The 23,868-nt window shown below is 37.3% G+C and overlaps 1 protein-coding gene across 2 annotated transcripts in view; it reads left to right on the forward strand.

Annotated features, from left to right (window-relative positions):
• L (zinc finger protein Lobe) overlaps positions 1-23,868 on the forward strand; it is a 1,127,861-nt gene that overhangs the window by 970,164 nt on the left and 133,829 nt on the right. For both annotated transcript variants that reach the window (XM_069825789.1, XM_069825790.1), the window contains one exon: positions 17,668-17,885. In XM_069825789.1, the coding sequence (XP_069681890.1) occupies positions 17,668-17,885 (218 nt within the window). The remainder of the gene's footprint in view (positions 1-17,667; positions 17,886-23,868) is intronic.

Consider the following 23,868-nt stretch of genomic DNA (forward strand, 5'->3'; position numbering starts at 1 on the left):
TATACCCTCATGTAAATCAAGTGCTGTAAGGAAGTGGTGAGATTATATGTATTTCTATGCTTTATGAACGTTGGCGCTGTATTACTGTCCTTCGTTTTACTTGTGTAAATGCGCAAATTACTCGTTGCATAAGATTTATCGCCTTCTCTATTTAATCACTATTTCTAGGCAAAATATCGTCGTTGTTCCTGCAATAACTCCTATGTGCAAAATATACAATTTTTCAGTAGGAAGAAAAAACACATTTATTCATCCTATGGCAGCCGTACATAGGAGACTGTGAATTCTTACATTTTCGAAACAAAGAAATATAATTACATATAGATGACTTTATTATTTGCTGTATCACAATTAAATTATTTAATAGAGCAAAAATCTGAAAATCGATAAATATGTCACGTAGGAGTTATTGCAGGAACAACGACGATATATGCACTTGTTTTTAATTAGGCCTACGTGAATTTTATAAATCAACGTAATTAGAAACAAATGCATGGTTTGCCTGAAAATAATAGTCTAGGCCTACTGTAAAAACTCTTACATGACCAAAGCTCAAATGTATGTTTTCGTTTAGTGTATGCTAGTTATTGTTACTACTAAGGACCGGACTTTTACGATCTAAAAATCTCAAGTTAGATGTTTTAGAAGTGTGTTTAGAATTTTATAGCTTTATAAATTATGGTTTAGGCCTTTATAAGCGTTTCTAGAGAAGTGAGGAAGTTTGCAGCTTATAGGCCTAGTATTGTTTCAAGCATTGTAATTTGCTTATCAATCATAACTTAAAATTAAACTTTTAAATGTTATCCATTTAACATTTCTCACACTATTCATATCCATAGGCTTATCACAATCTTTACTCTGAGTATGGTATATTACAAATTTTATACCAATCATGCATTTTAAAATAATAATGTAAATTAAATTCAACATTTAAACCACTTATTTCTCAATTGTTGAATTATACTGTGGGATGAAATCCGTACTGATTTTAGAGATAAACATTGTTTCTTGAGCTGAAATTCGCTTGAAAACTGACATAAATTTGTTTGGTTCAATAAGGCAATCAACAGCTCTTGCATTAAATAAATAAGTACATAAATGAACTAACGAAACTGAAAAGTAAATTAAAATAATTTTGTTTTCTAAAAGTCTGTTTTATTTCATCAAGCAGTCAACTCCACTTGCTTAATATTTATTTTGAGTAAGATAGTTTTAGAAACAACTAATTCTAATCGGAGGATGAGAACAAATCTTATAAACATATTATGACCGTAACCATAAACAATTAAATGAAATATATCTTACCTCAATTTTACAGAAATATCTGCTAATGTTACAAGTAATATTCTAAACATCACTTGCAAATAATGTAGTGATAGGCCTATTTATGAGATTAACATTTTTTTGTGAAGGAAAAGAATGCAAGATCTTATACTACAAGAACTGCCGGTACTGTGGTCTAGTGGCTAAAGTGTTGAACTTACAATCATGTGGACCCGGGTTCGATCCCCCGTATTTTTAACTTATGTTCGGCATGTTCGTGGTTCAGTCAACACAAGGGTTTTCTCCAGAAGCTCCAGTCCCTCTGTGGTATCTAGTCTCCATCATTATCTCATTTCATCCCGGGGTGTAGCGTAGACCAGCCTCCTATGTTGCACCCTGGGCAATAACCCTGTCGGTAAATTGGTGTACACAACTGGCTTAATATGGTTGAATGAAGAACAGTCAAGTACCCGCCATTAGCAAAAGAAAAATAATACAAAAACGTATTTGTAACTAGTAGGCCTAAAGTATTATGTCATACTTCTGTGAAACAGGTCTCAGGTTCTGGACCCGGAAATAAGTAGTTCCGATACATTGAAGAAATAAAGTTCCAAAACATGGTTTAAATATAAAAAAATTACTTTATAATTCAATAACTGTAAAATCATAAAATCTGACATGAGACAAATCTCCCAGTACTCTGCTATGAATCGAACACAAGTCCTCTGTCACTTGAGCTACAGTAGAATAGTAATAATACAACCAGTTGTATTAAATTTGTATATAACAATTGCTTAAATGACCGCCATCAAACAATGTCCAGAAACTTGTGGAGAATCTAAACTGACGCTAAAAAGCCATAAACTACACAATAGCATGAAGGGCCGATCTCTTTGAGAGTCTCTTGACTCAAGACTGTAATTAAACGCCTTCATGTGGACTTTTTAAAAAGAGAACAAGGTCTTCCTGTTGTGCAACGTGTCACCCATGATCCACCCTCATGGTGGACGGCACGGCGCTCGCTCCCACACGCAGACATGAGAAACAGTGTCAGCGGAAGAAATTGCAACTGATACTGCCACTTGACTTTTAAAACTCGCAACAACAAAAAGAATCCAAACAAGTAATCAAGACGCCTGCTGTTGTTCATTTATAATAACAACTGAAAGAATGTACGCGACGTTGCTATGCCACTACCAGATGTGCGGATTCAAAAAACAAGTGCAACATCTTGTGCCTTCGAGTCCTCCAATACATTAACCCACAGGGTGGCAATTACCATTGACTTTATACATAACTTTTGTTGGCCTGTCCGTGCATGCGGGCGGAAAAGAGAGAAAGAGCGAGAGAGAAGTACCAAAAGGAGCCAAGGCGTTTTGTATTGCGTATACTCAGTTGAAAGCTTAGCTCGCACACGTTAGCCTATAATATTATGTTTGAGAACACTTTAACCAGTACAGTTCAGCAACCTCCCAGTTATGGACTGTAACCGACTTACAAGATTTGGAGTGACTTAGTCGAAATGAACTAATTTTATGGCATTCCGTATAAAATATGAAGCTTGAACTTTTACCAATACTAAGTGAACTACTGTAGGTCCTACATGAAAGAAACAACGTTTCGAAGATGTGTCTATATTGGTTTTTGGGTGAAGAGGTTAGTCTGTCAATCGCTTCGAATTAGTCATATATTACTAATCCAAAGAGTAACCTTACAACTCTTATTCTCGTGAAAATGAAATAGGTTCAATTTTCAATAGTTGTGAGTTTCTTATATTTCACTGAAACTGAAACAAATCCAGAAGAGACTTACATTGGACTTCCTTTACTGGGGATATATTTAGAAATTCTCGACATTTCGAAGATTAATTTTATCTTCGACTTCATGCGAACAAAAGAAAGTGGGGTAAGATGGATATCCTACTCGTTGAGGTCGTTACGAACGGCTAAATCCATTTCACACTTGACAAATTCAAAGTCACGCTATGAAACCACCATGCTTTCTTCGTCATTTAAAACGATTTATGTAATATAGGTTTGGTTCCGAAATAAATAAGGACGAGGAGCTGTTTTCAATCTCCTCATTCAAGGCTTGAGGTAAACCCATGTGTTAATTTGGTGTTTATTAATGTGGAAAAGTTTCATTGAAGTATTGCAACTCTGATTTTGAATAGGAGGGAGCTAATGGTTTTTAACTAAAAACATTGCGGTTTCTGGTTCAATTCCCTATAATGAAGTAGAAATTTTTCTACTTCCCGTAGAAACAGGCCATTTTTTTCTTCGTCATGTGATTACTCTTGCTGACTTAAGCGATGGTTCTGCGCCACGTTGACCACAACACCAGAGAGCTCCGCTGCTTGTAAAGATCTCCGTTGATTCAGATTCCTCAAAGGCATAAATTCGGTCCTGAAAATTTGTTGTTGTTGTTTTGTTGATGACGATGACGACGATGATGATGATGATGATGATGATGATGATGATGCAACAAGACTAAAGAAGTTAGCAGTCTCCCAATTAAGGACATATAAACGTTTCCGTTAATTAAGAAATTAGAAAAAATAAAAGTAAAATTCGTTGGTCGTGCAAAGAAAGAAGACACACTTTCATGCATAATCGGAGGGGAAAACATTTGGCAAGGAAGAAACAAAAAGACCAAGAAAAAAATGCCTCAAAGACATGCTCTCTAGAATGAAGTACAATAATTGTGACTAATTTGAAATAACAGCATAAGAAAGATAAATATGGTTGAAGCGACGAAACTAAGTCCCCTGTCGTTTCCTACGCCATATATGTTACTTTAATGATATATTTAATAAACTGAACGTCATCTCACGTAAGTTTGTTTCCGACGAAGTACAACATGTGATGGGGTAGAAGGAGCATGCACACTCTTAACTAACATGCAAACGTTCTCCCATGGAGGCAGATAAAGTTATTTTTTTTCTTCCACCATGTTAATAGTTTCAAAACAAGTGCTTACATAAATTTTAGCCACTCGAGCGCAATTACGAGGGCCGTAAACAAATAAGATTTCCTGGGACCGTTTACAGAAAGAAAACACAATTTCATGGAAAAATTTATTGAAACAGATACAGCGATTGTTGAGCTGTTTTTCAATATATTCCCCACCGAAATTAAGACATTTTTCATACAATGAGATTGACAGAGAGGTGCAAACGGCTGTCACACATTGGTTCCGAGCCTAGGCGGCAGATTTCTACGACATAGGGATATAAAAGTTGATCCCACAGTGTGACAAATATCTCAATTCCGGTTGAGAATATGTTGAAAAATAGCTAAACAATTGCTGTATCTGTTTCAATAAATCTTTCCATGAAATTGTGTTTTCTTTCTGTAAATGGCCCTAGGAAACTTATTTGTTACGGTTTTTGTAATTGCGCTCGAGTGCCCAAAATTTATGTAAGCACTTGTTTTGACATTATTAACATGGTGGATGAAAAAAATAACTTTTTTATCTGCGCGCATGAGAATGTTAGCTTGTAAGTTTTCTGCACATGAATTTGTGCACTGTGTTGAACAGTGTTAAATGTTTGTAATGGATGAAAAAGATCAAGTTGTATTGTATAATCATAATTAAGCAGCAGTGTCGCCTTCTGTTATATATTCGTATTCGTTTCACAACCCCAAGATGAATGAAGTTGGCAGTGTTCTCTTATGATGCAATATCTATTGGAAGTTCTGAGTGAACCAAATAAAATGTCTTTATACTCGTACATGAGACATTGACATGAACAATGATTAGAAGTGCAAAGTCTAGTATGTCAGAGCGTTACTAATACTCTAATCATTATGAAGCCAATTGGTTAATCCGCCTATTTCTTGCGAGTGTACATCAAGTGAACATTCATATGCACATACCTTTTAAATCCTGAATTGACAGACATTTCTCCTCGTTTACATCGGGATCAAATTAATGTGAACAATTGCCTAGCTCTCTAGCCTCTCTGTCCACTTTTCTACTACTTATTACCCAAGTTTTGGAGCTGATTTCGTAAAAATTAGAACAAGATATGAATGGATGCCTATAGTATTCAAGCTCTCATTCGTTCAATCAGTAGCCTGTGCTTTGAACTGAACTCTGATCATAGTATTTAAGCAAGCAACTGAAGCCACGCCCTTTAGTCTTTGACCTTAGCCACAAAGATCAGAGGTAATGGAAATACTGCATATAATATCGATAACATTATGGTCGTGACGAGCTCAAGGTGCACCTGCAGTCCTAATGTTCTCGGACATGAAATCCTAATTAGTTGGACCACAGCAGAGGAACCCGAGTGCGCTCTAGTTAGTGGTACCACACCCAAAAACGCACCTCTCGTTCCAATTGCCAAGACACAGCAAACCGGCAGAATGTTGCAGGTCCAAACTATTATCCATAAAGCGATTGACTAATTCTCTTCGATCTCTACAGTGAGGCGGTACGCACGGACGTAACCAAATGAAATTTTATCCTCCTGAGCCCTGAGAGTGTAGTATACTATACTATACTTCATACATGATTTTGATATAAGATGTATGTGCAGAGACCTGAAGTGTAGTATAATATATTACTCGACCGAGGCCAATGAAGTCCTGCAGCTCTGAGCGCCACTTGCACTGCTCCTGCGTTCGTATAGCATTATCGCTATAGTTCACATTACGCCCGCGGCTCCACTCGCCTCGGTCGAGTAATACCTCCATTTGTGCTCTAACTGTAACCTACAGAATTTTTTCAGCATTTTTTCTCATGTCAGTGTATTTCTTTGAAGTGTAGAATTTGAACCTGCAGAAGGATATGTCTTCGTTTAAAATGGCAATTAATTTCTCTATAATAATAATAATAATAATAATAATAATAATAATAATAACAATAAGAAGTGCATACCCGTAACTGTGTATCAGATGTGATCAAATTAAACTTTATATTTTTTCTTAAAGGTAGACCTAAGCCATAAGTTGTCCCGCGCCGTGGCGTCGTGGTCTAAGGTATCCTGCCTCGGACTCACGTTACGAAATGCGCGCTGGTTCGAGTCCTCATGGGGGAAGAAATTTTCTCATGAAATTTCGGCCAGTGTATTGGACCGGTGCCCACCCAGCATCGTGATGCACTTGGGGAGCTACAATAGATAGCGAAAATCCGGTTTCGCAAACCAGCTATTATGGCTGGGAGGATCATCGTGGTAACCACACGATACCTCCATTCTGTTTGGATGATCGTCCACCTCTGTCTCGGCATGTGGACGTGAGGCCAGCAACCGGCTAGTCGGTCTTGGCCCTTCATGGGCTGTAGCGCCATGGATTTACTTTAACTTTAAGCCATAAGTGAAATTTGGACCAAATTTGATCGAAAATTTAATTTTTGTTTTAAATCTTAAAAATACTTCATATTTCAGAAAATATTCAGAAGTCTGAGGGGACCACATATAGAACAGAGGAGTTTTGAACAAATAATATTATATATATATTTTTTTTACTTGCTAAAAAAAAATTCTGGGCCTTGCATCATATGAACGTTGTTTTAGTCCTGTTGGGACAAAATTTTGCAATCAAATTAAGAAAAGTTTGAGGAACAAGAATAGGTATTGCGTCTTGATACAAAGGTTAATGAATTACAGTAGTGGCAAAAAATAACCGGACCTACCCTTGTAGCTGATTTCAGAGCCTTGTTCACTCCAGAGCACGATAGACTGGTAACTAAGACTTTCGTGGTTCGAATCCTGCCTGGGAAGGAAACTTGTTTTTATTCCTTATTCAAATTTATTCCCAATACTTTTCGATTGCTGGTAAAATTCATGTTCTGGGAATAATAAGTTAATTAAGTAGTAAAATATCGCTTCAATCGAAAATTATTGGAAATAAATTTGAATAAGGGACAAAAAAAAGTTTCCTTCCCAGCCGGAATTCGAACCACGAAAGTCTTAGTTACCAGTCTATCGTGCCCTGGAGTGAACAAGGTTCTGAAATCAGCTACAAGATTCGGTCCGATTTTTTTTGCCACTACTTTACATAAGTAAGGATATGCGTTGGAACAATCTCTGGTATGTAAATTTATTTTGAAATTATTTTCACTTGGGAAAGTACTATTTTATTTAAAAGAAAAGAGACTAACTGTTGTTTTGTTAATATTGAGAGATGAACGTTTTGCATCTGACTAAGCTTTAGCAATGTCAACTCTCGCATTTGCATTTAGATACTTAGATATTCATCCCATAATGAGATGTTTGCTATAAAACACTCGTAGGCCACGGTTTGAGAACCACCGCGTGTGTAGATAGGCTATAACAACGAGGGAGTTGTACGCACTCAGTGGTCACCGGTCTCGCGGCTGCCCCCAGGAAAATCAAGTCGCCATACATCAGGCGCTACCGTCGCTGCGAATGAGAAAATGGGACCCTGCCTATCGCAATTAATTTCACCCTCAGTGTTGTAACTTAGCCATCCGCATTAATCAGCTAGATTAATGTGTCCACTCATATGGGTTTCTTTTTATTGCGGCATTGAATTTCTGGTTTGATTTGTGTTTGTTGTTATGAAACTCTAACAGAAACATCAAGCAACAGTTTTTTGCGAGACAGAAATAGACCCACGCTAACCCGTGTGTTAACTTGCTCAATTCAGTAGAAAATTTGCCAATTAAAGTATGAACAGAGTCAAGTCTGTTCGTCTCTGTCTCTCTCGTCTGTATCAAGACGATTCGCTATGATACATCAGCCAGAAGAGCACGACACCAGCACTGTGGTGCGGGCTGCCTCCGTGCAGGACGGGGTTATGTACGTGCTGCACAAGACCTTGGGCGGGCACCACGTTCAAAGCGATGGGGATTCTAAAATATGAGGACTACAATCTACCAACTAGATAGATCTCGTTTCGATTCCCGGCACAAAGATTGATATTTGTCTCTGTCTCTGTCTTAGGAAGTCAATAACCCTATTATGTACCTTGGTTTGTTACTGCGTGAAGCGATGACCACAACGGCTACGTCGTAATCGGCATAATTTTTCATTTTCATCGTCTTCGATATCACCTTAATTTTATCTTTACATCTCATTCATCATATCATCATAACTTCACAATTTTCATCATCAGAGCCACCGACGTGGCTCAGTCGATTAAGGCACTTGCCTGCCGGTCTGAAGTTGCGCTCGGGCGCGGGTTCGATTCCCGCTTGGGATGATTACTTGGTTGGTTTTTTTCCGAGATTTTCCCCAACCGCAAGGTGAATACCAGGTAATCTATGGCGAATCCTCGGCCTCATATCGCCAAATATCATCTCCCTATCATCAATCTCATCGACGCTAAATAACCTAGTAGTTGGTACAACGTCGTTAAATAACCAACTAAAAATCATCATCAGAATTATTACTTTTTCATTTTCTTTTCATCAAATTTTCATTTTCTTCTTAATTCTTTTCGTTTTCTTATTCACGTCTTCAGTTTTTTCTTCGCCTTCCCGTTTTTCTATTTATTTTTTTCACTCTTTTCTTTATTGCTTTTTCTGCATCTCAACCGTTTTCATTTTATCTTTAATCTTATTTTTAATTTCATACTTTATTTCCTTTTTCAAGTATAGTAGAATACCGCTAATCCGAAATTTTAGGTAATCCAAACTGAAATTCCGAAAAAGGAAGAAGTCCTAAAAATAGAAATTTGATAAAAGTAGAAAAGAAAAATTACACTATTTATTACTTACTTACAAATGGCTTTTAAAGAACCCGCAGGTTCATTTCCGCCCTCACATAAGCCCGCCATTGGTCCCTATCCTGTGCAAGATTAATCCAGTCTCTATCATCATATCCCACCTCCCTCAAATCCATTTTAATATTATCCTCCCATCTACGTCTCGGCCTTCCCAAAGTTCTTTTTCCCTCCGGTCTCCCAACTAATACTCTATATGCATTTGCATTTACATTATTTATTGAAAGTAATAAAAAAGAAAAATTGCAATATTTAGCAACAAAAAATTGTTTTAGATCTACTATTTTTAAGACATCAAAATCCAATGCTCTCTTTACCAAACGAAATTACAGTAATAGCAAGAAAGAAGTTTGTTAACATTTTTAAGATAACAGTTTTAATTGCTTTTGTTACCTAGAGATCTTTCTTTTCATTACAAATATTATACCTCTTTGACTTTACAAAATCAGTCTATTTTCTGTAATTAGTGATGTGAAACTGCGCCACGAGGCAGTATTATGTCAGCGCTTATGAACCTACCCATGTTCCAGTAAAGACTTCACATAATCCTAAAATTTTCTAAACCGGACAGTTCACAGTCCCATTTAGTTCGAAATGGTAGGATTATACTGTATTCTTCACCTCCAATGTCATTTTCTTCGTTTTAATCGTCTTCACCTTCTATTAGGCTATATATTATGTTCGTATTTTTAATATTTGCATTGTATGCGGAGACTAAGAGGAAGGCGGAAAATAGGGACTATTGGAGAATGCTGAATTTGCAGTGACAGACCTGCCCTTGGGCAGAAAACTATGAATGAAAGAGTTTTTCATCTTTTTCTTTCTCTTCTTTACCTCTTCTGTTCTTCCTTTTGACAAAGGTGGTCTTCATAGTATGTGATCCTTTCACTTCCTTTGAGAAAGGTTTTTCATTTGTTTTGGTATTTGATCCTTATTCTGTGTCTTCCTACATTCCGCTTGGGATGCAACAGAATATTAAATTAAAATTAATTAATTAATAAAAGCAATAAATTGAAATAAAATTTTTACTTGGAATATTAAGGCAATATTGCAGGCCCTTTTGATAGGAACAGAAATATATTGAGGCATGTATACTTTGTTTTAAAACAGACGTAGGCCTATGCTTGTACTGTTAACGCTATTTTTAGGCTATATCAAGAAGCAACAGTTATCAATAAGCTGCAATTGTTTTGAAATAAATTAGAATACACTAGCAATAGAGAAATCTACATGCCTCAGAAGAGGTGAACGATCATCCAACCAGAACGTATCGTATGGTCAGGACGTCGAAATTGCATGAGAAAATTCTTTTCTCATGAGGATTCAAACCAAAGCGCGTCCCGTAACGCGAATCCAGGCATGATGCCTTAGACCAGTGGTCGTCAGCACTCGCCGAAATGGATAAAGGATAAGAAGTGTATCGCAATATACACCGTCATGCAGAAGGGACAGGGAGGAAGTATACCCACCAGCAGCCACGGATGCACGCCAGTGCAATATCTTATCCGCGGATAAGAGACGCTAGTCCGAGAGTGCACTGTGCTGATGACCGCTGCCTTAGACCACGACGCTACGGCGCGGACTTAAATTTGTTTTACGTATCAAATTGCAGAGGGTATTACAGGCATAGCAAGAAAAGGTGGGAGCTGACGTTTCGCCTGTGTGTTATGTTATACACACAACGTCTTTTTCCCTAGCGGCCTATAATGGAGAGGAAACGGTCAGAATGTGGCTTACCAAATAGATCCTTGCGTAGTTCGACAGCTCTGAATTTCCGCACCCAGAATGTTTTCATGACGTTACGGGGACGACCTCCCACGTAACTTATCGTGGACACACAAACTGTACAAATAAAGTTGTTGCGTAACATCTGATGTTAATGTAAGATTCATAACTCGGTTGACTGTCTACGTAACCTATTGTTGTCATTACGAAATTGAAAGCTGTTTTGTTTGTCCTCATGCGAAGGAATTGTCTATATATAGAATAAAAAGTCTGCAGACGACACACACTTTTAAATTGCAACACAGGGCCAGCGTCATCCTGTTCTGTTACAGCAGCTGTTACAAGTTTTGTCCATACTTAAGTAGGAAGCCATAGACTGTTGTCTCCAGTGATTCCCACATATATGTGTCCAACATTTTTTCTTTGCTTCTAATAAATTTTAATGAAGCTTCTTGGGACTGAACTGACTAAATTAGTAAAGAGACTATGGACTGGAAAGACGTGGGTTCGATTCAATGCACAGATTATAACACGGGAAGAAAATGGTACCGATGCGGTACTGATGAGTTCTTACCATAATATAGATTAAATTACTGCATCTCAGAACAAATAGACTATTTATTTATTTATTCATTCATTCAACTTAATCATTGTTTAACTTTATATACTTAGTATAATAGTGATAAAGCAATTCTAAATCTTTTCACAAATCGTTTGTCTTCGTCTCCAAACAATTCTTCCACAGTATTTATTTGGTCCTGCTGTTTCATTAGATAAAAACTTATTTCCTTTGAGTGTTTTCGTTTCATAAAGTTTGGGAAATAGCTCATAGCCTGTTGAAACTAAATCTGGCGAATATAGGAAATGGTCAACTAATTCTAGCTAACTTCATAACTTTTCCGCAGTGCCATCAGAAACTTGTGTGCTGATGCATTGTCTTGCAAGGACAATACACCTTTGGAAATTTTAAGACGAAGTTTCTTCACTATTTTCCCCAAATCTTAGTGAATGATGAAGAATAATACGCCGTGTTTAAATGTCTTGTTATAACTAACATATCATAATTATTTCATTTTTGTTCTAAAAGAAAAATGCAAGGACTTTCCTGCTGAATTTTGAAAGTCCATTTTTTTAGACGTGGAGTGCCAAAGTATTTCTACTCTTTTTTTCTTGGTCATAATAATGGATTCGTGTTTTGTCCATAGTCATGATACGTTCCTAAAAGTTAGAAAAATTCTCTTCAAAACGACACAAAGTGATTTAGTAGCTAATTGTAACTCTTGAGTGGTTTCTGATCAGCGTTCAGCATTCAGGAATCCATTTAGCAGATCATTTTTTCATACCCAAATAATGATTTCTATATAAAAGGCACGTTGATAGGAAAGTTTCGAAGTCTCTAATATACGTTTGAGACCAATTCTTCGATCTTACAAAAGCATGTCTTGCACGGCATAGATATTTTCTGGAGTGGGCACAGAAACGCGGTGTTGATCTTTGAACGCAAATAAGCCCGCCATTGGTCCGTATCCTAGCATTATATCACTTCCCTCAAATCTATTTTAATATCCTCCCATCTACATCTCGGCCTCCATAAAGGTTAATATTTGAGGAGAAAAATTCGCTCCGGCGCCGAGGATCGAACCCGGGTCCTTGGTTCTACGTACCAAGCGCTCTGACCACTGAGCTGCGCCGAATTCAATCCACAGCATCGGACCGAACCTTCCTCCTTGAATGTTTCCCTTTTGGCCTGACTCCAAGTTAGGCATATATGTTGACGTATATGTCCAATGTCAACTGCCATTATATTAGGAGCGCACTCAGTTGAGTGACTTGTTTGGCCGGGATCCCCGGCGCCGGAGCGAATTTTTCTCCTCAAATATTAATTGTTAATATTACAGATATTATTCTGTAGGACAAATTAATAAAATATCTTGAATACTCCATAAAGGTCTTTTTCCCTCAGATCTTTCGACTAACACTACCGTATTTCTGGATTCACTCATACGTGCTACATAACCTACCCATCTCAAACGTCTGGATTTAATATTCCTAATTATGTCAAGTGAAGAATACAATGCGTGCAGTTCTACGTTGTGTAGCCTAATTATCTCCATTCTCCTATAACTTCATCCCTCTTAGTCCCAAATATTTTTCTAAGCAACTTATTCTCGAACATTCTTAATCTCTGAACCTCCTCTCGAAGTGAGAGTACAAGTTTCACAACCATGTAGAACAACCGGTAATATAACTTTTATAAATTCTAACTTTCAGTTTTTTTTAAAGCAGACTGGATGACAAAATCTTCTCAGTAGAACAATAGCAGGTATTTCCCATAAATTTTATCCTGTGTTTAATATCCTCTCGATTGTCATTTAAATTTGTTACTTTTGCTTCAAGGTATTTGAATTTTTTTCACTTTTTCAAAGGATAAATTTCCAGTTGAACACCGTTCTTTCTCTCTTAAATTCCAGGACCCAATTTTTATGATGGTGTACGAAAGGAATTGATCGCTCTATGTATCAACCGTATCCGCATAAATATCTTTCCGAGATAATCCTTCCGAAAACACAACAAGCTTAAGCACTTAATTTTAGTAAAGTTGAATTTTTGATGACATAATTTCTTTAAAAAAATCACCATATTCAATAGTAATCATACACCTGATATCTGCGCCATCTCTATGGATTTTAGTATTACTTATCTTTTGGAACGTTACCCTTACGTTGCTATGGAGTTGGACTCCTTGCAGACAATACTATGCAGTCGTTTGCTGTTATTTTCTGCATCAGTAATAATAATAATTGTGAATTGCAAAGAAATAGTGAGAAGTTGACTGGCAAAATGCGAATACTCCAGCAAACCTGGCTGAACACCGCCCAAATTATGAACTGGGGTCTTCGATGTGGGTAGCAGACTCTCTCTCCTTTCGGATAGCGATGCGTCATCACACCATGCAGTACTTCACCGCTAGCAGCACGGATGTCGTGTGGAATACTTGTACCGTTCATCCTCTTAAGTTAACCATGTAACGAGAAACAGGGGAGAAAGAGGAGAATAGAAGAGGCTAGAGGAAAATTAACACGCTTACTTAAAATTCTTGGCTCAAATTCTTCATTTTCCACCCAGACGAGTTTTCGCTTGAAGGAGAGAAAAGGAAAGGCTCAATTAACTCGCATCCTGTCTCCTGCGGGTGTCACAAGGACTGTAAGCGTTTGTTCCTCGGCGCCCGCCACCACGCGATGCTTGCCCCGCCTGCGGACTTGCTTAGTGCACCCATTGTCATCGAAATACCGACCCACAGCAACACAAAACGAAACAGATCTTAGGGAAAATAAAATATCACTAACCTCCCACTACTCGAGCCCACCGAGTCGTTAGCTCGTAGCTAGAGAGAGACTCTGACTCGACTAATTGTCATAGCACAGTCTAGTAATACAGTCACGAAGCTTGAGTTGTAAGGGTACTAGGAGCAATAGGCTGTGCAGGTACTATTTCGCATTGTCTGTGATGAGGCGATAGTAGCGATCCTAGTGGTTAGCAACTATCTATGGATGCATATTTACTTCGTATTGAGCTTCGTGACTGTATATACTAGACTGTGGTCATACAGTAAATTACTCAGTTCGCAGTTTCCATTTCATGAGTTTTAGTTATTCATTTGTCGTTACGTATTAAGTTAAGTTTGTTATTGCAAGCACAAATTACATATATTAACAAAGATTTTACAAAGATACTATGTAATAGGCCTACTTGTATATGAATATTCTTCAAAATTGCTTAGCAATCTCACATTCAAATACATATTACAAATTGTTGTATAAATAAAATTATAACTGGGTCACACCTAAAAAAGCCAGATGCTTGAGGTCGGGTGTGACCAATAGTGAAATTGGATAAACAAAAAAAAATTAAATATAATAATAATAATAATAATAATAATAATAATAATAATAATAATTACTTATGGCTTTTAAGGAACCCGGAGGTTCATTGCCGCCCTCACATAAGCCCGCCATCGGTCCCTATCCTGAGCAAGATTAATCCAGTCTCTACAATCATACCCAGCCTCCCTCAAATCCATTTTAATATTATCCTCCCATCTACTTCTCGGCCTCCCGAAAGATCTTTTTCATCTTTTTCCCTCCGGTCTCCAAACTAACACTAGGCCTATATGATGCATTTCTGGATTCGCCCATACGTGCTACATGCCTGCCCATCTCAAACGTCTGGATATAATAATAAATAATAGTTTATTTCTTCCTAAATGTGTTTGTTACTGCATTTCTTTATTTTACCAATAATTTAATTTATTTGTCTTTTTTTTCGCGCAATGGCTAGGGCCTATCTCCGAAATATGGACCTTATACAATGTTTCGTTCTCCTAGAGTTTTTAATAAAACCTATCAGACTAGCATTATTAGTGAGAGACGTTGACAATAAAATCAGCATGTTGCAAACTTGCAAGAACCCAATTGAAGCAGAACAGTGTGAACCCAGAAAAAAAAATATTAATATCTTTCCATACTGAGAAGAAGATATCTGGAATCATAAAGTACGGTATGTACAAAAGTGAAATTCTTTACAAATTGTCTTGGCAGAGATTTTATTTTTAACAACACATACTGTACTTATAAAAAAATTTCATTAAAAATATTTTGCATTTAAAAGAAGAAAATTATTATTTTTTGTAGAGATTTGTCTTTCGTTTTATGGTAAGGAGTACGGAAGAGAAACTTACAATGATTTTTTACTAATACCTCATTTTGATACCATCTCAAGGGATGACCATGGTAACCACATTTTCTCGTATCTTCTTTTAGGCATGGTAGAAACACGCACTCTGTTATATTTTTTATTTAAATATTAGGTAATATGTTAATAATAATAATAATAATACGCATCAATGACAAAAGTCACCGCAGTGTATTTCCCAAACATTAGCTGGGTAGAACAAGCAAATCTTTCAGATGGTATGAATAAAAATGTAGGGTGTTATTTAAAAAAGTTTCTGATGGTATTACAACTCTCATAACAATGACCATAAAAATGTTTTCTCGGTGTTAAGAAGTTCCCTTCAAAATATAAGATTTACCGTGTCCGAGCGTTTTTCGAAAAAAAAAAAAAAAACATTTTAAATGTAAAAAATAATATGCGGAACTTATGAAACACACTATATAATATATATTCTGAAAAAAAAAAAAATATATATATATAGCCTATATATAAATTTTCAGAACAATTTACATTTTTGTGGCGATACTAGATTATTATTCACTTCATAAACTTGAAAATTGCAAAATTAAGTTGAAATATTGCAAGTTGATTGATGGAATAGTATCTTGATCTAACAACGATGATGATAATTTAATTATGTGATATTATAATGGAAAATGTATACATTTCCCCACCAGCATGATGTTCTGATCGCATAGGTATATTAATGAAATGCTTTATTCTCCTCGGTTTTTTGCTATGGAGAAGGCATTGACGTGTTAGTCCCCAAACGTCATTAATGTAAGATCTTTATAAGGCAGGGGTTGAAATTGTTTTGTATGTGAGGGGATGAGGCCCCTAGCGTGTGCCCGCTCCTCACCCCTCAGCGGCGTGCCTCAAGACGGTCCTGGTTACCCGTGACATCAGTTGATCTCTGCAAGTCCCCACAATCCATCTCAATTTGCCGTCTAGTTGAAAGGCACACTAAGAGATGAACGGTATAAGATATCTTTCGCCATATACAGAGAAAATAACTCGACGAGCATACGGAGAGCCTTGAAGGAATAGGGAGGGAGTAAGTGTGGAAAAGAAAAATGTGATGCCATTAATCTGCATTACTATACATGCACGTGGCTGGCTCGCTCGCCGGGTTTTGGAACAATAATATATATGAAATAGCTTGCGCGAGCTGGGTTCGCCCTTCAGCTATTCGTCAAGTTGGCCTTTTACGTCATTAATACTGATGCTTGGACTGGCGTGACGTCACGAAAATATTCTCTCTCTGTCTTTCACACCTAAAGGGGATTACAAACAGGGTAATGATATAACACGCCTTGGATGATCTCTAAATCAACTGTTGCGATTCAAAACTTTGGTGCCTTTGTGCTAAAAGTATAAAATTATAAGGTAGAAACTGATCGAAGTCCGTTGAGAAAATCACGCCAACACGACGAAAGAATGGAGCGCCATTCCATATTTGTGTTATGAATAAAATCAACACCTTTCACGTTACAAGGTGATTATTTGATCAATGAGTTGGGGCAGAGAGACGCCTCTAATTCTTAGGCGACTCACATATTAGACCTTTGAGGAGGAAAACATAATTTTAACCTGATGAAAAATCGAAATGGAATATATAAAAACAGTGATTAAATATCGATTCATAATTTTCACCCACATATCTTTGAAGGGATTTTTCTTCGGATGTATTATCTCCCGATCTGGTGATATTCCATGACCTTCGCGTCCACCCGATTTGACAGCTCCAGATTTTTGTTATGATGGTATTTGAAACAGAGGGTTTTCTCATAGAGTACATAATATTCAAAAGCTGAAGGATAAGATTCGACATGAAATTGAACGCATTGGTCACGAGTTATGCGTTCGTGTCATGACAAATTTCCTGAAGCGACTTCAGCAATGCATTGCTAGTGGAGGTTATCTGAAGGATGTGGTTCATAAAATATTTTCAATTATATAAATGAACAAATAAAAATATATAAATAAGCTATCAGGTTTTTTATATATTCACCCGTAAAGTTTTGTTAGGCCCACACTTTAACAAAAATAGTTCGCTGAAAATGCCTCACTCTATAGAATATTTCAAGTACAAAAGTTTGCAGCATTAAAAATAAGGGCTTGAAAATAAATGTTGGTGTCACTTGAACTTGTGCTTTTGTGGAATGGTTTAATGAATACTTGAAGCTGTTTCCCAATTCCTCGCCTAATTGTAAGGCAGCTCCGCATCATGACCTTATTCTCTTTGTTACAGACGCTCTCGGGACCGATCCGGGATCGTCGTGGCGCTCCGAGACGCCAGAAGACCAGACGTCGCCCTCCCCTAGCTCGTGTGCTACCCCCAACTCCGCCACGGACGTGCCCGACGCCGAATTAACCTTCACCGTTGGGGTGACTGAGGGAACGCCGTATGCTTGCCAGTTCTGCGATAAGGCGTTCCCCAGGCTCAGTTACCTCAAGAAACATGAACAGGTAAGTTCCTCACTCATTTACCGGAGGAGGACACGGCTAGGCCGGAGATAGATGACTTGATGTGATTAAAATATGTAATTTATTTACCTATTTACTGTAAAATAGGATTCTCCTAATTTTTGGGGCAAATAAAAAAAAACTTTGTGTGCGCGAATAGTTCTATTACACCCATAAGAATACTTATATATAATTTGTATCCTAAGTTTAAGACTCGTAACATTCTACGACGAAAACTATGAACAACTTAGTATGTAGACAGCTAAGAATGCTTTGGTCTTCACACTACAGCGGGAAATATTATGTTGCTATTCAGTGGCGCCATTCCTTTACGAGTCACTAAGTGGCCGTATAAATATAATCCATCGGATCTCGGCCACATAGGGCCGTATTCAATGACATTTTTAGCGCGGGCTTTCGGTGGATTATCAGCGTTTTTCGTATTCATAAACCAGTGTTAGCGATAGGATATGATTGAATTCTGTACTAGTAACCAGTGGATAGCCAGGGCTCGCTTAGTACGCTCGTAGCGCGTGCTGCGAAATGTCTATGAATAGCACCCTTAGTGACTAGGTGGCCGTATAAATATGATCCATCGGATCTCGGCCACTTAGTCACTAAGTGGTCGTATAAATATAATCCATCGGATCTCGGTCACTTAGGGTGCTGTTCATAGACATTTCGCTAGCCCGTGCTACGAGCATGCTAAACTAGCCCCGGTTATCGACTGATTACTTGTACAGGATTGATATCATACTGTATCATATTGCTAACACTAGTTTATGAATATGAAAAACGTTAGTTCGCTGATCATCCATCGGGAGTCCGCGCTAAGAATGTCTATGAATCTGATCCAAAGTGACTAAGTGGCCGTATAAATATGATCCATCGGGTCTCGGCCACTTAGTCACTAAGTGCCGTATAAATATGATCCATCGGATCTCGGCCACTTAGTCACTAAGTGCCGTATAAATATGATCCATCGGATCTCGGCCACTTAGTCACAGAGGGTGCTATTCATAGACATTTCGCAGCACGCGCTACGAGCGTACTAAGCTAGCCCCGGCTATCCACTGGTTACTTGTACAGAATTCAAATCATATCCTATCGCTAACACTGGTTTATGAATACGAAAAACGCTGATAATCCACCGAAAACCCGCGCTAAAAATGTCTATGAATACGGCCCTAAGTGGCCGTATAAATATGATCCATCGGATCCAGGCCACTTAGTCACTAAGTGGCCGTATAAGTATGATCCATCGGATCCTGGCCACTTAGTCACTCCTAATGTGTGCACCTCTGTACATAGTGTTGGACATTGTGCCTCTGTCACATATTCTGTGAAATAGTGCATAAGAGTAGGCCACCAAAAGGAGAACAGAGAGGTAGAACGTAAACTGAGAAGGATTCAATCCGGCATCGGAACTAGAATCAGTAGTATTAGTAGTATTTATTTATTTAACCTGGTAGAGATAAGGCCGTCAGGCCTTCTCTGCCCCTCTACCAGGGGATTACAACTATAATATAAAGAATAAAATACATTAATATTAAATTTACAATTACAATGAAAATTAAAGTACGACAAGATTACTTGATTAATGAAAGCTAGACATTTTATCATAGAAGTTAAGAACAAAGAATATTTTTGTATTTACTGAATTACAAATTAAACCTAGAATAACAAAATTCTATGGTGATGAAATTACCGGATATTGAAATATTTTTTGATAGATTAAGAGAACTATTTATAAGAAACCATGTCTGAACGAGTCTCAATTACTGACCAAGTGCCTAGTAAGTTTGCGTTTGAATTCAATTTTATTTCGACAGTCCCTGATGCTAGCAGGTAACGAATTCCAGAGTCTTGGCAGGGCTATTATGAAAGAGGATGAGTATGAGGAGGTGCGATGGGATGGTATTGTTAGTATTGTTTCATGGCGAGAGCGTGTGTTCAGATTGTGGTGGGAAGAAAGGTAAGTGGAGCAAGACGACAGGTACGAATCAATGTGACTTAGTGGATAAAGCGTCAGTACGTAGAGCTGAAAACCCGGGTTCGAGTCCCGGTACTGGAGAGAAATTTTCTCCGTTGTACCCATTCTTCACCATATGGTAATCAGAATTCCTGCACTGAAATATCATCGGTACATCACAGTAATATGAGTTAATCTTGTTCTTGCATTCAGTTAAGGATCTGATGTTGCTGACGAACTGTTTAATGACGCAGATATATTGTATTTTATTAATCTCTGAAGGCGTAAATAATGATGTAAAACTACTCCAAGTGGTTTAGGAAAGAAGGTACTGTATTTTAGCATTGAACTACCCAGTATTTATTTCATATTTTCATGTTTTACCAAAACAAATTTAATATTTTCACAAAATTTTCTTCGTATTGTACCGGTCTCTTACTTACTTACTGGCTTTTAAGGAACCGGAGGTTCATTTGCCGTCCTCACATAAGCCCGCCATAGATCCCTATCCTGAGCAAGATTAATCCATTCTCTATCATCATATCCCACCTCCCTCAAATCCATTTTAATATTATCTTCCCATCTACGTCTCGGCCTCCCCAAAGATCTTTTTCCCTCCGGTATCCCAGCTCACATATGCATTTCTGGATTCGCCCATACGTGCTATATGCCCTGCCCATCTCAAACGTCTGGATTTAATGTTTCTAATTATGTCAGGTGGAGAATACAATGCGTGCAGTTCTGTCTTGTGTAACTTTCTCCATTCTCCTGTAACTTCGTCCCTCTTAGCCCCAAATATTTTCCTAACCACCTTATTCTCAAGCACCCTTAATCTCTGTTCCTCTCTCAAAGTGAGAGTCCACGTTTCGCAACCATACAGAACAACCGGTAATATAACTGTTTTATAAATTCTAACTTTCAGATTTTTCGACAGCAGACTGGATGATAAAAGTTTCTCAACCGAATAATAACAGGCATTTCCCATATTTATTCTGTGTTTAATTTCCTCCCGAGTATCATTTATATTTGTTACTGTTGCTCCTAGATATTTGAACTTCTCCACCTCTTCAAAAGATAAATTTCCAATTTTTATATTTCCATTTCGTGCAATATTCTCGTCATGAGACATAATCATATACTTTGTATTTTCGGGATTTACTTGCAAACCTATCTTTTTACTTGCTTCCAGTAAAATTCCCGTGTTTTCCCTAATCGTTTGTGGATTTTCTCCTAACATATTCACGTCATCCGCATAGACAAGCAGCTGATGTAACCCGTTCAATTCCAAACCCTCTCTGTTATCCTGGACTTTCCTAATGGCATACTCTAGAGCAAAGTTAAAAAGCAAAGGTGATAGTGCATCTCCTTGCTTTAGCCCACAGTGAATTGGAAACGCATCTGACAGAAACTGACCTATACGAACTCTGCTGTACGTTTCACTGAGACACATTTTAATTAATCGAACTAGTTTCTTGGGAATTGTACCGGTCTCTATTCATAATTTTTATTAACTTGAAAATCAACATTTCGACTACGAATATCGATGGTAATGGTTGTCATAGTAACTAGCCATTACACAACTGAGGATGAGAGTTGTGAGGTATGCTTTTTAATATGGTTTATTTCGTGGAATATCAAAAGTTCACGGTTGAACTTTAGTAATTGCCATGACCGACGTAGAATAAGTTTTGAGATTCTTACACTTCTCAGAAGTTTCAAGTTCAGGTTTTTATTTCAGAATTAAAAGATAAAAGTAACGGATGCCGATGCTGACACTTTACAGTAATATAAAAAAGAAATGCGTCTAGTCTAAGTAAAAGTTCATTAATAGGAAAATCCGCTATACCTGTCATTCCTGTAACAATATCCGTTAGTGTAACTGTGTTGCTATAGGCCTGCTACTGATAGATTCTTTCTGCAAGACAACCCTTTGAGGTCATGTAGGGACGCGTGATTATTTCTTGGAACTTCGGCTTGTGAAAACACGAGGAATTCCTCTTCGGTTTCAGAGTTCATGCGTCACATGTGGCACAGCAGTGTACTCTTAAATTGCACACAGTATCTGTACTCGACAATAAACCAGTCTGCTCTGGGTCAAGCGCGAACAAGTATTTACTAATGTAAAATCAAATTAATGAAACTACAGTTCATATTTTCCATTATTTTAACTGGTATTCCAATATTTACAACCATTTGCGGCAATAGTACAAGGGGAGGTTAACACATCAGTCAATTTTTTGCATGTTTCCATATATGTATGTTTGTATGTATATATGTTTGTTTGTTCGTATTGGTGTACAGTACCGTTCGCTGTGTGTTTGAGCCCATGAGTGAAAGAAGGGTCCATAGCTGTCACTGGTCAGTGTAAAGAGTTCATTGATTGTCGTTCTGAATGGATGGGGAACTGGTCTGATGTTAGCGGACACTGCGGACTAGCCAATATGGAAACCCACACATTTGAGACTTACCTAGACCGAACCGAAGCTGATGTTCGAGGTTAATATCACGGTATGGGAACGCAAATGAATGATCAAATATCAAGCAGAAATAAAATAAAATGTTTGCGTATTTTACGTATTTATTGTGCTATTTCAAAATGATTCCGACATCTAATATTACAAACATGGTCGTTATAATGAGAATCACTACCACCACCACCACCACCACCACCACCACCATCACCATCATCATCATAATCATCATCATCATCATAAGCATAATAATCATAATTGATTTAGCTCATCCCATCCTTATTCTTGTGAGAATTATGAGCCAAGTTAGACATTAACAGATAGTAGGACTCTTGGATCATGTGGTTAGTATAGTGCAATATCGCAGTTTCTAGACTATGTAAGACAAACATAACTCAAGGGACAGAAATTCAGTCCCTTTAGAAAAAAAAAATATTATGAACATTTGATAAGCAGTTGACCATCACCATCATCACCATCATCATCATCATCATCAGCATCATTATCATCATCATGATCGTCATCATCTCAAACTTCATTCTTCTTTCTTTAGGCTTGTTATCTGTAAAAGTAGCTAATATTTTTTCACTGCAGCGTTTAAGTTCTCTGTATTTCATTTGACAGTTAAATAGTATTACCAAAATGTGTATGATAATTTGAAATTATTCGTCCTCGTTATGTGATATATCTACTTAAATCTATAATTCTTTATTTTGTAACTTATTTTATGCCTTTTTTATTTTTATCCTAATCCATTACTTGCTTCCTTCTAAATTATTTTATAAGCCCCTTATTTATTTTGTTTTTAGGCCTACTCGAATTCTTATTTTATCTCTCTCTTACCATTATCTATATTTTCCTCCCATATATTGAAGTTCATACAGACGAACTTTTATGGAACTTTTTGCTCGACCATACTATAGGTCTAATACGCTCATTACATGTGATGTAACTGTATCTTAATGACATGTACATTAAAGTACTGCTATTCAGTATGTTATTACAACTATCGATTTACAACAGCATATGCGATATTGATTAATATCATACGCGCAACATCCAAAATGGCAGACGCGAGTTTTGAAAGTGACACTGATCGAATCACTCAAATACACATTAACCCAACTTCAAACATTCCACTGGGAGCCATTCCCCAGATAAATTTTACATACTGCACAATCAGCAACATGTATTTGAAATAAAATAAATTCTGTTCATGTTAATTTTAATATTCTAATAAACTGAGTTCATTTCCTGTGTTTTAATGTGTTGGTTTGAGGTTAAAAATCTCCATACCAAGCCCTGCAAAAAATCAATAAATACGGCGTACACGCCTGCCATCTGTTGCACTACTCAGGAACACGCGGAAAAGACATTCACACTGGTGCCATCTGTTGCAATAGTCGAGTACACGCTGAAAATACACGCATGTTCACCATTTCATTATCACTAAAGTAATAAGGTAGGATATTTATAAAAACTAAAAACTTAGACATTTAATTATGGTCGAAAAAAACAGTGGTGTGCATGTTACCTATAATTA

Source organism: Periplaneta americana, chromosome 5, assembly GCF_040183065.1.
Source record: "Periplaneta americana isolate PAMFEO1 chromosome 5, P.americana_PAMFEO1_priV1, whole genome shotgun sequence".
NCBI lineage: Eukaryota > Metazoa > Arthropoda > Insecta > Blattodea > Blattidae > Periplaneta > Periplaneta americana.